At 34.6% G+C, this 17,265-nt stretch overlaps 1 protein-coding gene across 1 annotated transcript in view; it reads right to left on the bottom strand.

Annotated features, from left to right (window-relative positions):
* The window catches only part of LOC132737840 (uncharacterized), a 79,500-nt gene that overhangs the window by 46,497 nt on the left and 15,738 nt on the right, over positions 1-17,265 (bottom strand). Inside the window, exons 2-8 of the mRNA XM_060725235.1 lie at positions 15,749-15,882; positions 15,164-15,280; positions 12,098-12,238; positions 10,308-10,473; positions 9,114-9,356; positions 5,683-6,008; positions 2,386-2,523 (exon numbers count right to left, since the gene is read on the bottom strand). Of these exons, the coding sequence (XP_060581218.1) occupies positions 2,386-2,523; positions 5,683-6,008; positions 9,114-9,356; positions 10,308-10,473; positions 12,098-12,238; positions 15,164-15,280; positions 15,749-15,770 (1,153 nt within the window). The 5' untranslated portion in view covers positions 15,771-15,882. The remainder of the gene's footprint in view (positions 1-2,385; positions 2,524-5,682; positions 6,009-9,113; positions 9,357-10,307; positions 10,474-12,097; positions 12,239-15,163; positions 15,281-15,748; positions 15,883-17,265) is intronic.

The following is a 17,265-nucleotide window of genomic DNA, read 5'->3' as shown; positions in this document are numbered from 1 at the left end:
TTAATTTTTTACTATATGTACATAGTGAAAATCAATGACCCCTGGGGTGGTGCCAATTTTGACCCAAGGGCTACAATTTGTACACTCTTGCTAGAGGTTCACTACACAATGTTTCATGCAAAATATCTTAACTCTAGCCTTAGTAAATTTAGAGAAGATGATTTTTAAAGTTTTTACTATATACATATAAGGAAAACCTATGCCCCCGGGGCGGGGCTACTTTTGACACTAGAGGCAAAATTTGAACAACTTTTGTAGAGTACCTATAGTTGATATTATTTAACAACTATTAAAGCTCTAAGCCTTGTACCTTCAGACAATAAGATTTTTCACTATATGTATATATTGAAAATCAATGACCCCCGGGGCGGGGGCAATTTTGTCCCCAGGGCTATAATTTGAACAATCTTGCTAGAAGTTCACTTAACAATGTTTCATGCAAAATATCTAACCTGTAGCATTTGTCAATTGCTAGAAGATTTTTTTAAAGCTTTTACTACAAGTTTTTACTATATACACATAAGGAAAACCAATGACCCCGGGGCAGGGCCGATTTTAACCCAAGTGCTTTAATTTGAATAATCTGGGTAAGGGTCTTCCAGACAATGCCTTATGCAAAATATCTAAGCTCTAGGCCTTTTGGGTCTTTACAAGAAGGTATTTTAAGTTTTTACTATATGTACATATAGTGAAAATCAATGACTCCCGGGGCGGGGCCGATTTTGACCGCAGGGTTATAATTTGAACACTCTTGGTAAAGGTTTACCAGACAATGCCTTATGCAAAATATCTAAGCTCTATGCCTTTTGGGGGGTCTTTACAATAATATTTTTTAAATTTATTCTTATAATTCCTTTTGGTTTCCGTGGCAACCAGATTTCTGCATGGAATAAAATTCTTTGAACAACTTTGGAAGCCCTTCACCCAAGTTTCAATACTGCTAAGTTTGGTTGAAATTGGACTAGTGGTTTTTTACAAGAAGATTTTTTAAGTTCACTTTATATTCTTTTTAACACACACACGCACGCACGCACGCACACACACACACACAGGTGCATCGCTTTCTGCCACCGCATCGCAGATGCTGCGGTGGCATAAAAAGTGCAAAAAAATCTATTGTCATTACAAGTGACATTGACATTGTAATCCCAGCACTGGACTATCCTAGGTATGTTCCTTTCAAATATGAAAAACTTCAGGCTATGTATATAGGCTGTAAAGGCCAATGTATAAAAAAATCTATTTTGGCACCCCTGACTTTGACTCACTGACCTCTTACTCAACCAAAAACTATTCAAGATACCTTCAAACCAAATATGAAAGAACTCTGTCCATAAAAAAGGCTATATGGGCAAAAGTGTAAAAAGTCTACTTTTAGCACTGGTGACCTTGACCCAACTGACCCCTAACTCAATCCAAGGAAGCAAGTTATCATCCTTTCAAATATGCAAAATATTAGCAAAAAATAAAGGTTGTTTAAGTAAATGTTTAGAAATCTATTATTGGTGTTTTTGACCTTGACCCACTGACCTTTAATTCAATCGAAAGGAAGAATAACATGCAAGTTATCTTCAAACCAAATATGAAAGACATATGTCCATAAATAAAGGCTATATAGACAAAAGTAAAAAAAATGTATTTTTAACAATGATGACCTTAACCCTAACTCAATCCAAAGGAAGAAGACAATGCAAGGTATCATCCTACCAAATATGAAAAACATCAATCAGAAAGTAAAGGCTGTATAAGCAAACATGTAGAAATCTATTTTGGCATCCTTGACCTTGATACACTGACCCCTACCTCGCTCAAAAGAAACATGTTCATGTAAGTCATCTTCCTACTAAATATGAAATACATCTGTCAATAAATAAAGGCTGTATGGGTAAAAGTGTAAAAATCTATTTTTAGCACTGGTGACCTTGACCAAACAAACCCCTTACTCCATTCAAAGAAAAAGACCCAATTATATGTGCCTACCAAATATAAGAGACATCTGTCAATAGAATAAGGTAAATACACCTGTAAAAAAGTAAAAATCTATTTTTGACATTGATGACCTTGACCCAAATGACCCCTTAGTAATCCCAAAGGAAGAGGACCTCCCTTAGCAGTTGTATTAAACATGAATGACATTAACTAAAAACAAAGGTTCCCTTTCCCTGTACAAATTAAAAAAATAAAAGCATATAGAAACTATGTCCTAAAAAAGTATTGCTTCAGGATAATAAAATAAACAACACGTAGGTTTGCGAGTTATAGCAAAAACATCTTTCCACATAAAAATACTGTGACCCTCGGCTTACTCCTGGGGTACAGTATTTTCCTCAGGACGATATTTATACAGTTACTCACAACCTTATGGATCATTTATAGAATACTGACCTGATGGACGACTTGGCCTGGTTACACTGACAACGTTATTAAAGACTGGTTCATCCCAGGTAACTGTAGTAAGTCGATCCTCAGAATAAATGACCTTGTCATCAGGACAGCTGATGACAGACGGATGTTGTGAGCTTGCTGAAATATTATTGTTAATCTTATATCAATACAGACAAAAAAGAGAGCCATGATGGCCCTATATTGCTCATAAAGTTTATTTGAATTGTTTTGTTATAATCCTGGTAGACTGTCATCTATAAATCACTACCATTCAATTTATTGACCAAATGATATTCATTAATTGATGAATGTACCTAAGAAAGTGACCCAACTTTGACGCTTTGCTTTACAAAATTGGTAGATGGTTTCTTTGAATCATATCTGAAAAACAATGTCAAAGTCAAACAGTATTTTCAGTTAAACAATTTTCAGCCATTTACTACTTTATTTGTATGGTCTTCAATTGCATGTTACAGACAATGATGTTTTTAAGTTTCTTAATGTTGCATTTGTAACAGTAAATAAAGAAAACAGCAATTAATGAAAAATATGGTTTCCACAGTTGTTTAACCATGGTCTGACAATCGCAAGCAATTATAAAAACTCAATTTAACCATGATTTCCACGTTAAAAAAAAACATGTATAATATACTGTTGGAAAGATTATTGATTTTTACAACCAACAGTCTTTTTCGTATGATTTGCACATGCAATAAAATTTTAGCAGGTCATTTAAACACATGTGGTTTGTATACTGGTTGTAAACATGCCTGAGTTGCATTGTGATTTGTGTTTGGAGCAAAGAGCATATTACCAATTCATTGGTTATTGGGTAAATGCGTGTCAGAAATAAAAACGGATCTAGATTTAGTTTGTGGAGAAAATGCCCATCCATATTGTACAATTGCTAGGTGGGTGTAAATGTTAAGGATGATCCCGGCCCTGGGCCATCTCTAAGAAGATATCAGTACTTTCAAAGTCATAGTTTATGAAAATGCAGGATATATACAATGGAGGAGATAAGTTACATATCGGGGGTAAATGTGTCATATGTGTTTTTCATCTTGAAAGAAAAGTTAAGGAAAGTGTGCGCCCATTGGATATTGCATTTGGCCAGAGGAGAGAGCAGGCTGAAAAAAAACCTCGGCCTTGTTGACTAGGTTCAAAGATCGAGACCCTAACCGCCTGAGAGAAATTGTCAGAGGGGATAAAACCTGGCTGTATTTTTTTTAGCCAAATAACAAACTCAGTAACAAAATGTGGGTAGGTGAAAACAGCGATCGCCCAGTTGTTGTTTGACGTAGCAGGAGCGTTAAAAAGAGTTATGTACCCTCTATTTTTTACTGTGTTGGAATAGCGGCCTGTGTCGATGTGTCTGAGAGCGGTAGTGCCACTGAAACATTTTACAGTGGCCATGTTCTCACTGCTGTAGTTAATCGCTACATTATTAAGAATAAAGGTCTGCTTTGCGCAAGATCAAATTACACCATGATGATGTTGAGTAATACAAAAAATAACATCCATACATTATTAAAAGAGAAAAAAAAATCTTTGAATATTATTTTCAGTTAAGTTTAAGCAAACTATTGTTCTTATTTAAGATAACACTTCGCAGAATATTGCTTAAATGATAAGGATTTATCAAATAACTGTTTTATTGATCCATAAACTCATGTTAGACATCTAAACTAGAAATGTGCCTATAGGACAGGGTTGCTCCCACAGTTTTGTCAATCTACTAAGTCAAATATTTTATTTGGCTATGTGTGACACAAGTTGAAAATTGCAAATCTTTTAATAAGTCAAGGGCAAAAACTACAAATACTGAATCAATCCACAAACCACAGGTACAAAACTACACACGCTGAAAAGCATTCCTGTCAACTTTCAGGACTCCAGGTCAAATAATTTTGGAGCTTCGCAGGAACAAGTTTAAAATTGCAAATTTTAAGTAAGACAAGGGCAATAAAATCTACAAATAATTATCAATCCACAGCAAACCACAAGATGCACAATTTCACATACTGATAAACATTTTAGAAAGTTTCATGACTCTAGGTTAAATACTTTTTGGGATATTCATAACACAAGTTCAAAATTGCAAATTTTAACCAAGTCAAGGGCAATTACTCTACAAAAATAATAAATCAATACACAAGCAAACCAAAGGTGCATAACTACACATGCTGATCAGCATTCCTGTAAACTTTCAGGACTCCAGGTAAAATACTTTTTGACCTACGCCATAACAAATTGAAAATTGCAAATATTAAGTAAGTTAAGGGCAATAACTCGACAAATAATAAATAAATCCACAATTAATCCCCCAGGTAAACAACTTTACATGCTGATCAACATTTTTGTATCTTTTCATGACTCCAGGTCAAAGACTTTTGGGCTATAGGGCACATAAGATGAAAATTACAAATTTTAAGTCATGGGCAATAAATTTACAAATAATGAATCAATCCACAATCAAAACTTCATGCCGTGCACCACTTCACGTGCTGATCAACATTTCTGGAATTTTAGTAACATGACTCTAGCTTAAATTGTTCTTGTAATTGCACCATGTGAGACACACCTTGATAACTGCAATTTTTTCCTATGTCAAGGGCAATTTCTCTATAAATTTTAGCAAAATCCACAAGCAAATCCCAGGTTCATAACTACACATGCTGAGAAATATTTCTGTATTGTTTGATGTCTCTTGGTCAAATATGTTTTCGGCTACATGCAACACAAGTTGAAAATTGAAAACATTTCTGTAAAGGTTCAAGACTCTAGGTCAAATACTTCTCTAGCTACATGCAACACAACATGAGAACGCATACACAGATTGTCAAATCTAAATCACTCCCCCCCCCCCATATTGGGAGCACAAAAATTCCAGATATAAATTATATCACAATATCTGAGACTGAAAGAGATTTGGAATTTTGGTTTTGCTTTTATGTACAAGAATATATAACAAAAAAATGCATAATGAATAAAAATTGTCATATTATGGGTAGCTTGAAAAAAATAACAATTTTTATGCAAATTTTGGTCACATCTGGCTAAAACAATAGAATGTACTGTAAGATTAAAAAAATGAGTGTTGAGTAAATATGGACACAATCTCATTCAGACAACTGTTTTTCTTTTCTTGTTATTCGAGACTTTGAAAATAGAAATAGGCTCAAATAGCACATATTCACTAAAATCAAATAAATACCTGCTTTTTATGTACATATATATTTTTTAAAATAATAGTACAATGTAAAATCCCCTCTGAGTTTTTACATATTATTTTACCTCTGTAAGAACTACAGGCTGGGTTTCTGTTCAGATCATTACAAGGTTGACCATTAGCCTCAGAAGGTGTCATCTTCCCAACGCCATTTTCATACACATACTCGTTCCATGCAAGGAGGAGGTAATTCAAATCTCCAAACACGTATCGTGGGTTGATGAAAATTGTAGGTATGTCCCCTACACTGCCATCACCCGGACCTTCGAAAGACAGCATTCGTGTGTACCAATTAACCTGGCTGATGTAACCACGGAAACCTTTGCCATTTTCAGTACATCTCCTTTCGTCATTGTCAAATTCACATCCCAGCACAATCCAATGTCTGAAACTGTATGATAGTTTTATCAAAAGTTCATGATTACAGAAAAATATTCACTTACGCATGATGAAACAATATCAAAGTGTAAATATTAAAGTTATTCATCTATAGTATTTGAAGAACATTTTTTACTGAAGAAACAAGAAAATAAGAAAATCTTTATCTATCAAAATTCGATATTTTGGAATGATCCATAAGAATATTTTATAATTATGTCAAACAATGGTAGACTACTTGAGGTTATTGTATTTTTATATTTACATGTTTCTTGAACTTATTTTTAGAACTGCAGAACATGTCCAGACATAAATGTAAATACACTAAACTTGCAATCAAAATGACTTTAAGATAATTAATGCATAGTATTACTCAATAAAATGTATTAACTGAAATGTTTCCATAATTTTATTCTAAATCATGCTTTGTTTCAAAATCAATAATAAGTTTAACTTATTCAAATAGTGCTTAGATTCACACAATCATGACGGCGTGTGTATAATTCAAACGCTTGTCATAACAACATAACAATAACAAGGCAGCCTGAAGGGCAGCTAAATCCCTTTCTGCAGTGAAAATGTTTGTGTTCTTCTTGACCTTTAACCAACCATGGCCTAGATGTTGTGCTATGTATATCATCATAAAGCACATAGTCTCACGCTGATGATTACTGTATATTTAGGATAATTATTTAGTGACGCTGCGGTCAAGTCCACTTTAACAGTGTAAAACGACTATCATATTGGGTTTATTATCTTAAGGCACGCAGGCTTACGACATAAATTAAAGTATCAACTAAATAATCAACTGTCAGCCTAACACAGTATGTAAGGTTGTCAGCTATTCTTCTAATTAATTAAATATCAATGCAAGACTGGTTCGGATCGTTTTTTCGCAAAAATAATTTCTGTAAATAAACAATCAAATACGAAAATGTTCAATTTTTTCTTGACGTAATAAATGTTAAGTGTTAATTTCTATTAACATCAATTTCACATTATTTTAACTTTTCAAAATTAATATCTAACAAGTTGGTAAAACTTCGAACTGTATACTAAACGGAATGAGAAACTGTCAACTATAGTTCATTTGGCACGAAATACTCGTGCACTGAACAAGTACCCTGACTACTGCACACTACATGTACTATACACTACACATAATGAAATAGTATTACTGTACAGTTAAATAATACGATATTATAACAAAACCTTTTTTTCCAATTTATTTGCATCTTTAGTAAAATTGAAAAAAAATAATTAGGGAAAAAAACAAGTTACACAATTTGTGAGGTTCAAACTAGTGAAAAAATTTCAGTTGTTTTGCATCCCAATGACTTTACCAACTTTGTCATCAACATTTAAAATTCTATTTTTTATCTTGTACTATATTGGCTTCTAAAACCCTGTTTTACCTATTCAGACAAGGTTTGTACACTTTTGTTTTCACAAACAAGAACAGTAGCAGGACAGTAACGCTCGACTATTCAAAATGTTGTCACAAGTGTGTTTCATCGAATATAATAATGATAACCTATATGAATACATAAAATTGTCCGATAAGGTACAAAGGCTTGTTATTAAGATGTTTTATCGAGTAAATCACTGCTTTATCATTATGAGTGCATAAAATTGTCCCCAAAAAAGGCACAAACCCTTCAGGAGTTATGGAGATACCAGCTTACAAACAAAACCTTTACCAAGAATTTCTAAGCCGGAAAAGGTGCATAATTATGAACAAAAACAAATCAAAAGTTATGGGACTTGTGCCAGTCATGCTAGATAATCACAGAAAACAAGTGTGTGAAGTTTCAATCCATTCCCTTCAGTAGTTGGACATACCAGCTTACACGCAAAAACTGAAACCAAGGATTTCTAAGTCAATAAAGGGGCATAATTATGCAAAAAATCAGTTCAGAGTTATAGGACTTGTGTTAATCATGTTAGAAAATTACAGAGAACAAGTGTGTGAAGTTTCAATCCATTCCCTTCAGTAGTTATGGAGATACCAGCTTAAAAGCAAAAACTTAACCACAGGGACGACGACGCTAACACATGGGTGACTGCATTAGCTTGATTATTCTGCGAATAGTCGAGCTACAAATGCAGTCACTCTCACATTATCATTGCGGCACATATATGTGCAAAGTTATTTAAAATCTTACATAAAGTTAAAACATTATGTAGAACATTATTTATAACCTTGACCTTGGGGGTAGCAACTTGGATGAAAAATGTGCTCTGCAGATTGTGTCATGGTGGGGATCATTTGTACTAAGTAACTTTAAAACCTTTGAATTGTCAATAAGCTTTAGAGCGGACATGAAAAATAGATGTTTTTAAATTTTAGACTTTCTTACATTTGACCATTAAGTGTGACCTTGACCTTGGGAGTAGAAGCCCAATTTTTGTGCTCTGTACATTGTCTCATAATGGTGATCACTTGTGCCAAGTTATTTAAACAACTTTTTAGTGGTTTATAAGTTATGGAGCAGACATAAAACGAGCATTTTTAACACTTGAACTTTTTATGTGTGACCTTATACCTTGGGGTAGCTGTCCAATTATTGTGCTCTGCATATTATCTCATTATGGTGATCACTTGTGCCAAGTTATTTCAAAACAAGAAAGTGCAACGGTCAAATAGAGGGATGGACGAACGGAAGGACAGACGGAGGCCATTCCAATATTTCCCTCCCGATACGCGGAAGGGGATAAATAAGATGAGAGTTCTATCAAGTTGAAAATATAATTTATTTTGTTTCATTTAAATTTGTTACGCTTTTTACTACTGAAGGTATTTAATAAAAGGGAAATTATATAACTATGCTTCAAGAAATCTGTAAATAGCAAAATTATAGCCAATTTTAACAAATTTAATAACTTGACCTTGAATGCCATGGTCGAATGAATGTAAAGGTCAATTCTTCATTTACTGTCATGAAGGTCATGTTCTTAGGGTTGATGCCCAGTATGAAGGCAATCCATTCAGTCATGTTTGGTTTGGGTATAATTAATTGTACTTTACACTTTATCTCCTCAAGTTTGCCAGGTAACAGAAAAGATATTTAGAAAAAAGAAATCAATATCTCAATCGGTCTTTTTCAATTTTTATTACCTACTATATGGCATGACCAGTTCTGGATCAGTTACTGAATCATGTGGTATAGTGTCAAGATATAGACTTGCGACACCTTTGATCATGTCACATGTTAACGCCACTAAATGCCAGTTTCCGTCATTCACTTCGGCTTCACGACCGTATTGTAACAGTACATGATCAGAGTTGGGTTGATTAATATAAATCTTTACACCCCTCTCCTCGAATTCCATAAATCTACTGGCATCTTCAAAACGATCTCTGTAAAAAAAATAAACCTCAGTTTGAAAAATTAATATATAATTAACCACAACTGCTTTCAGCTACATTCGGATAAACTTTCTTTTTTGTATGTTAACTGCACCATATAGTCCTGACAGCCAGCAAGGAAACATGGCTGTGACCAAAAAGGTACATGTAATTAAATAACCTATTACTATTTTACTCTCAACTACATGTATACCATTCAAATTTAAAATCCTATCCTCACCATTATGAATAATGGACGAGTAATTTACGAAACTTATGCTGGTAGATGCTTTTATAATTAGTAAATGAAAGAGTCTTAACTTATAGGTTGTTAGAAATTTGTATTTATACTTGTTACACACAAGTGGTCTAATATAGTAAACAATGGTAACATACAGAATATACAATATCATCTGATTGCTATATACCGTACCAGCCTGGTCGATACAGTCATAGAAAACTGTCTCAAAAAAGACAAAAATTGAAAATTCTGCATTACAATGATCAAACCACAAATTCATGAGAATACCAGGGCATTTGATGAGAATCATGCTGTGAAAGTTTGGTTCAAATCATTAGAGAAATGTTGGAGTTGTGAAAGGATTTTGTTTGTTTGTTTGTTTCATTTAACGCCTTTTCCCAACAGTATTTCAGTCATATAGGCGGGTAGTTTCCTAACCATCGTTCCTGGAGAGTTACACCAGTATTAGACTACCTTCCTCCGTGCTAAACTACCAAAGCATCTCCTGGGGATCAAACCCTCACCAGAGAGGTAACTGGATTAAAAGTCATCGAATCTAACCCCTCGACCACGGAGGCGGTCTTGTGAAAGGAAGGAGGGAAGGAGTTGACCAACATCTTGCAACAATTCTGTTGGAAAAATGAATTGTAAACTCAAAGATTATATTATCAAAAAATTATATTGCAATATGTCACTGTCATTTCATAAATACAAAACCATACCCGACAAACTGTGTCATGTACACCCCTGTGTCTCCACTTGTGGAATATCTCACCCAAAGTGTTACTGAGATATAGTTCACAGTGATAACCTGGATATAATATGGAATCCATGCAAAGCCATACCCTCGAGGATGATAGAAAGACAGATCGTAGTTAACATCAACATCTATGAATAAAAGAAAAACAATAACTGTGAAAGGCTCCAAGTGTGACCTTGAACTTGGAGGTAGAGATTTTGTCAATTCCTCTCATTATGGTGAACATTTCTGCCAAGTTATCAAGAATCATTTTATGAAATGGAACACCTTATGACACAGTACCTAAGTGGCCTATTGCTTATTTTAGCCACATGTATACAGCAAAATAGCCACATTAAAGCATATAGAACTAGAAGGGTTTTTGTCATAAAAAACATATGTCTCCCAAAACTATATATGGTTACACATGTTAAGTTCCATTGAAATCAAACCAGTAGCTTGACCTGTGAAAACCGAATAAGATTTTCTATATATAGCTCTGATGGCCAATTTGTGCAGCACAGCAGAACATGATGGCGATGTGCACAACTAGGATGGTACTGATCACCCCTGTGAAGTTTAGTTGAAATCCCACCAGTAGTTTGACCTGTGAAAGCCGGACAAGATTTTTCTATTTTAAGCTCTTGTGGCCATTTTGTGCAGCAAAGATGAACGTGCTGGCGATGTGCACAACTAGGATGGTACTGATCATCCTGACAAGTTTGGTTGAAATCCCACCAGTAGTTTGAGCTCTGAAAGCTGAACAATATTTTTTTTATTTTTAGCTCATTCAGCCATTTTGTGCAGCGAAGTGGATCGTGCTGGCGATGTGCATAACTATGGATGGTACTGATCACTTCTGTAAAATTTGGTTAAAATCCCACCAGTAGATTGACCTGTGAAAGCGGACAATATTTTTCTATTTTTAGCTCTGGTGGCCATTTTGTGCAGCGAAGTGGAACATGCTGGCGATGTGCACAACTAGGGATGGAACTGATCACTTCTGTAAAATTTGGTTAAATCCCACCAGTAGTTTGACTTGTGAAGGCTGGACAAGATTTTTCTATTTTTAGCTCTGGCGGCCATTTTGTGCAGCGAAGCAGAACATGCCAGTGATGTGCACAACTAGGGATGGTACTGATCACTCCTGTAGTGTTTGGTTGAAATTCCACCAGTATTTTGAGCTGTGACGGCTGGACAAGATTTTCTATTTTTGGCTCTGGTGGCCATTTTGTGCAGCGAAGCAGAAAGTGCCTGTGATGTGCACAACTAGGGATGGTACTGATAACTCCTGTAGTGTTTGGTTGAAATTCCACCAGTAATTTGACCTGTGTCGGCCGGACAAGCTTAATGCGTACGGACAACCAATGACGAATGGACACCCAGACGGCGAAGGCAAAAACAATATGTCTCCCAAAAATTTTGGGGGACATAATAAATGCCTTGTTAAATAGTGGGTCATTGACACCCTTACTTGCACAGTAATAGAAAGAACTCAATTGTTCTCTTCTGTTCTCTTTACAGTTAGATGGCCCTCGATATATTTTTACTAGTGGCAGACTGACGATATAGTATTTAAGTGGCTTTTCCAATTTTCTTCCCATTGTTCTGTAAGCCAAATTTAAGATAAAATAGCCACATAAAAGCTTACAGAATGTATGACATCAAAGAGAAAGTACAGTTACCTTTTGTTCCTGTAGCAACATTATAAAGTATTTTCCTGTAAGTGCAGGCAGACATACAGACAACAAAATGATAATTTAACAGACTTACCATTTTGACAGTTTGCACCAGTTTTCTGTATAGGGCACCGGCAATAGTAAGTATTTACTTCATCCAAACAATCCATGCCATCAGGGCATTTTTCACTTGGGCAGTCATTTACTCCCTTTTCACAATTAATTCCCTCATAACCTGGAATAAGAAATAAAGATTTCCTCAAACCAAAGGCAAACATGATTGATTTTAAAAATCCTTATCAAGTTTGCTAGTAATTGATAATTTAATTATTAAAAGTTTCCCACAATGCCAACATTTGTAGTGTTTCAAATTATTTTTTACTGAACTCCCTTGTTCAAATCAGGTAAAACACAAATCAGATGGAAATTTATGGCCATTGTTAATATGTTCAAAATACTTTAAGTAAAACTAACTGTATTTTGAAAAAAGGACTCAATATTTCTCTGTTCAAGCAAAAAGTTTCTTTCAGCATTGGCGTAATTAACACTAGTTTTACAAAAAAATTGAAAACAATTATCACATAGTCTTCTTAATTCAAATGTAACAGTGACCATTATTTAAACAAGAGCCGATTGAACCGGGTAATGCTCCCCATTAAGTTCTAGACAGAAAAGTATACCTCTGGTAGTTTCAGAGTTATGTCCCAGACAAAGTTCAAAGAGCAAAAATTCCAAACTGAGGCAAGGCAGAGTTACTGTTCTTTGCACTATCTATCTGCTCGTAGTGTCAAAGTTATGTCCCAGACAAAGTTCTAAATGTAAAAATGAACAGAGGGCAATACCTCAAAACTTAGGCTAGGCAGAGTTATGGTTCTTTTGCACTGCACATCTTCCCAATGAGATCTAGATCTAGCTACAAAGTGTCTTGTTCATATCTCTTATTCTTTCAGAACTATGTCCTGGACAATGTTCAAAGTACTATGTCCTGGATAATGTTCAAAGTGTAAAGATTAACAAAGGGCTCATTCTCCAAAATTAAGTAAGGTAGAGTTACATTTCTTTTGCACTGCACTTATATTTTATGAGATTTATCTACCTACAAAGTTTCGTGTTAATACCTCTTATGGTTTCAAAGATGTCCGGAGCAAGCTCAAAGTGAAAAAAGGACACTAACTCCAAAATAAGGCAAGGCAGAGTTATGGTTCTTTTGCACTGCACTCCAACGCAATGAGATATATCTACCTATAAAGTTATATATTGACATCTCTTATAGTTTAAGAGTTATATCCTGGACAAAGTTAAAAGTGTAAAAATGAACAAAGGGCAATAACCCCAAAATAAGGCAAGGCAGAGTAACGGTTCCTTTGCAATGCACTTCTTCCCTAAGAAATCTATCTACCTACAAAGTTTCATATTGATATCTCTTATAGTTTTAGAGCTATGTCCCGGGCAAAGTGTGAAAATAAACAGAGGACAATAACTCCAAAATAAAGCAAGGCAGAATTATGGTTTGTTTGCACTGCACTTTTACCCATTGAGTTCTATCTACCTACAATCGGCGCCAATCCGTTAGCGGCGTAATGACGTCATCTTAAGTACACAACTCATGAATGACACCATTTTAAACTGACAGAATGATTAATCAAACACTGATGATGTTAACACAATACAGTCCAGTCTAACACGTAAGTTTTAATTGTTGAAAACTTGATAAAATAACTTAATTTCTATATCTTAGCAACAGAAGACTGCCACATTAATCAGCGTTATACAAAAATCGGCACCGGAAGTAATCTCCGCTTGAAAAATAACACTGGTTATTTTATATTGTAAGAATCGAAATAATAACGGTGTTAGCGGTGTTTATCGGCTTTTTTACACCGGTTTTGTCGTTTTGATGCAAAAAAATTAAGCCACTCAGGCCTACGGCTTTCATGGTCAATTCCTACGCATCAAAACTCCAAACCGGTGTTAAATAGCCGCTAAACAGCGCTTACACCAATATTATTTCTTAAACAAAAGCAGATATAAAATCTAAATCTTAAACTGATATCACAAAGTTCATATTTGTATCTGAAATAGTACATGTGTAAAAACATTACTGGTTGCTAAGGGAAAACAACAGTTTCAAAAGATGTGTATATATAAGGAAAATCAATGACACCCTGGGGAGGAGACAATTTTGACCCCAGGGCCTTTACTTGAATAAACTAGCTAGAAGATGTTTCATGCTAAATATCTAAGTTCTAGCTATTTGGTTTTTTTTAAAGAAAATTTTAGTTTTCATTATATACATAAAAGGAAAATCAATGACAGCCCGGGGCGGAGCCAATTTTTACCCAAGGGCTTTTATTTGAACAAACTTGGTAGACACTTACTAGAAGATATTTCATGCTAAATCTCTAAGCTCTAGCTCTTTGGGGTTTTATTAAAGAAATTTTTAAGTTTTTACTATAACTATTTATACAAGAAAAACCAATGACACCCCGGGGCGGGGCAAATTTTAACCCCAGGGCTTTTATTTGATCAAACTTGGTAGACATTCCCTAGAAGATGTTTCATGCTTAACATCAAAGCTCTAGCTCTTTGGGTTTTTAAAAGAAGATTTTTTTAAATTTTTACTATATACAAATAAAGAAAATCAATGAAACCCCCGGGGGTGGGGCCAATTTTTATCCCAGGGCTTTTATTTGAACAAACTTGGAAGACACTGACTAGACTATGATTCATGCCAAATATTTAAACTCTTGCTCTTTGGTTTTGTAAAAGAAGATATTTTAAGATTTTTCTTTCGGTTGCCATGACAACCAGAGTTCTGCATGGAATTAAATGTTTTGAACAATTCTTAAAGATGACTACTATAAAAACATGAAATTGGCTTAGCTGTTTATAAGGAGTTGTTGTTTACAGTAAAAGTTTACGGACGGACTACGGCCAAACGCCGGACGAAAAGCAATCACAACAGCTCACCATGTCACATTGTGACAGGTGAGCTAAAAATTAAAAATGAACTTAGTTTTTATTACCGTACTTGATATTGCTCATTAAGTCTTATTGACTACAGTTTGGATCAAGGGAACTAATTCTACCAAGACCGATTTTTTTCTTCAAAATAACATATAATGTAGTGGATAATTTAAGAAAACATTGTATAACTCACCTTCTTTACATGTACATGTGTATCCTGTGTTTGTCACAGAACACATGGCACCATTCTTACATGGGTTTGTCTTTCCACAGTAATCAACGAGGGTTTGGCAACCATCTCCAGTGTATTCTGAAGAAATTGAAAAATAATTTTAAAGAACCATATTATATAACAATGGTCAAAATAAACAGTTGCCTAAAGAAGCAAGAAACAGTAGATTTTTTCTCCTGGATCAGTTGGTATTCCTAATTTATAGTACAATTTACTTAGTTATTAGACAAACTTGCTTCTACATTCTAATCCTAATTTTTATTGCTGCCATAAGCTATCTATTGTTGGATTTAAAGTATTTAGGGCCCAAGATTGACAATAAGAAATAAACATCATTATGTTTATTCTTGATATACAATTACAAAATATTTCACATGTCAGTGAAAAGTTGCCTGCAAAACATATTTATTTAAACCAAAGTTGTTGTGATTAAGTCAGTATGCCTGAGTTCTTAAAAAGCATACTGAACATGTACATAATTATTTGTTAATAAATTGACTAAAATTTCGCAATAATAAATGGTCCATTATATAAAACAAAACTTACTAGTTGGGCATCTACACATCATAGAGGTATCATAAGAGCACTGGCCACCATTTTGACATTTGTTGTAGTCTTGACATGTATGACTTACATTTCTACCATTTTCACAATTTGACCCAAAGCTGTAGGCATCACATCTGGTAACAGCAAAAAAATAAGGTAATGAGACAATTCAATTTGCATCAACTGGTATATCTTAATTCAAATGAAGACCTTTCTGAGAAAACAAAAAGTGTTAAGCAACACCAATGCCAACAACAAGGTTATTACAACACCTCAATGTTTTTTTTCTTTGTAAAGTACAGCTAAAAACTTCTCAACAACCATACAGAATATTAAGAGATATGTTAATTACAATGAAAAACAAGTTGCTAGCATGTATCAAACAAGAGCTGTCAGAAGGAGAGCATGTTTGACTATTCTAAGTGCTTGATAGTTAAACAAAAGGGCCTTGATAATGTAGAATTTTCTAAGTTAAAAAACAGCCATAATTCTGTCAACAGCCAAGCAAAAACTTAAGTGTGACGCTGATGCTGGGGTGAGTGTTAGAGCTCTCACTATTCTTAGTTGAGCCACTCAGTAAATTTTTATTCACTTTTCAAAACAACTTGTGGCTTTCTGAAGAGGAAAATCTAACATGGAAAATCTGAAAAGGGGTAAACCTGAAATAGAATTCTAACAACTGAGAATTTCTCCACACACTTTATAAAATTTTCAATTTCAATTCAATTTAACATGCGTGGTGCATAGCAGAAGCTATCTTTATGGACATCTTTCTGTCTATCAGTCAATTAAATTTATAAACTAGCTGATATAAGTCAGCTGCTGTTAAGTCATGGTTTTGGTTCTGGTGAAGAATATTTCAGAGGAAAATGATGCATTTTTAGTTAACAAGGTACCTATTTGGAGTAAGATGTCACCCAAGTGACAAAAGCCCCCAAAAAGGTTTATTAAGCATGTAGGCATTATGAAAAGAAAAGAGAATGAAAGTAACTAATTGCTTAATATTGTTCTTTGTATTATTGTACCTGTTATCTCTGCCTGTGATAGCATAAACCTTCAAAATATAAGTGTGTCATTGACATTTAAAGAAGGGACGTGGTTTCTGGACGCGACAAAATATTGTTATGAGATAGACATTTGTGCCAAATTATTTCAAATCCCTCAATGCATGACAAAGTTACAGTCTGGCCATGATTGTTGTGTAAGTGGGGACACACGGACAGACTGACATGACCATAGCCACAACACATTGTCTTGATGTGGTAGACATTTGTGCCAACTTATTTTAAAATCCTTCCATGCATGACTTACAGTCCGGACATAAATGTGTTTCTTCAAACTCTTCTCGAGAGAATGAGTACCTTCAAACTTTAAGTGTGACCTTGACCTTGAAGGAAGGGTCATTTGTCTTTGTCGCAACATGTCGTCTTGATGTGGTAGACATTTATGCCTTGTTATTTTAAAATCCTTCGATGCATGACAAAGTTACAGCCCGGAAACGAATGTGTGTGCCTATA

Source organism: Ruditapes philippinarum, unplaced genomic scaffold (genome assembly GCF_026571515.1).
Source record: "Ruditapes philippinarum isolate M1 unplaced genomic scaffold, ASM2657151v2 ctg324_1_1_1_1, whole genome shotgun sequence".
In the NCBI taxonomy this organism is placed as follows: Eukaryota; Metazoa; Mollusca; class Bivalvia; order Venerida; family Veneridae; genus Ruditapes; species Ruditapes philippinarum.
This window is presented reverse-complemented; position numbering and strand designations above follow the sequence as displayed.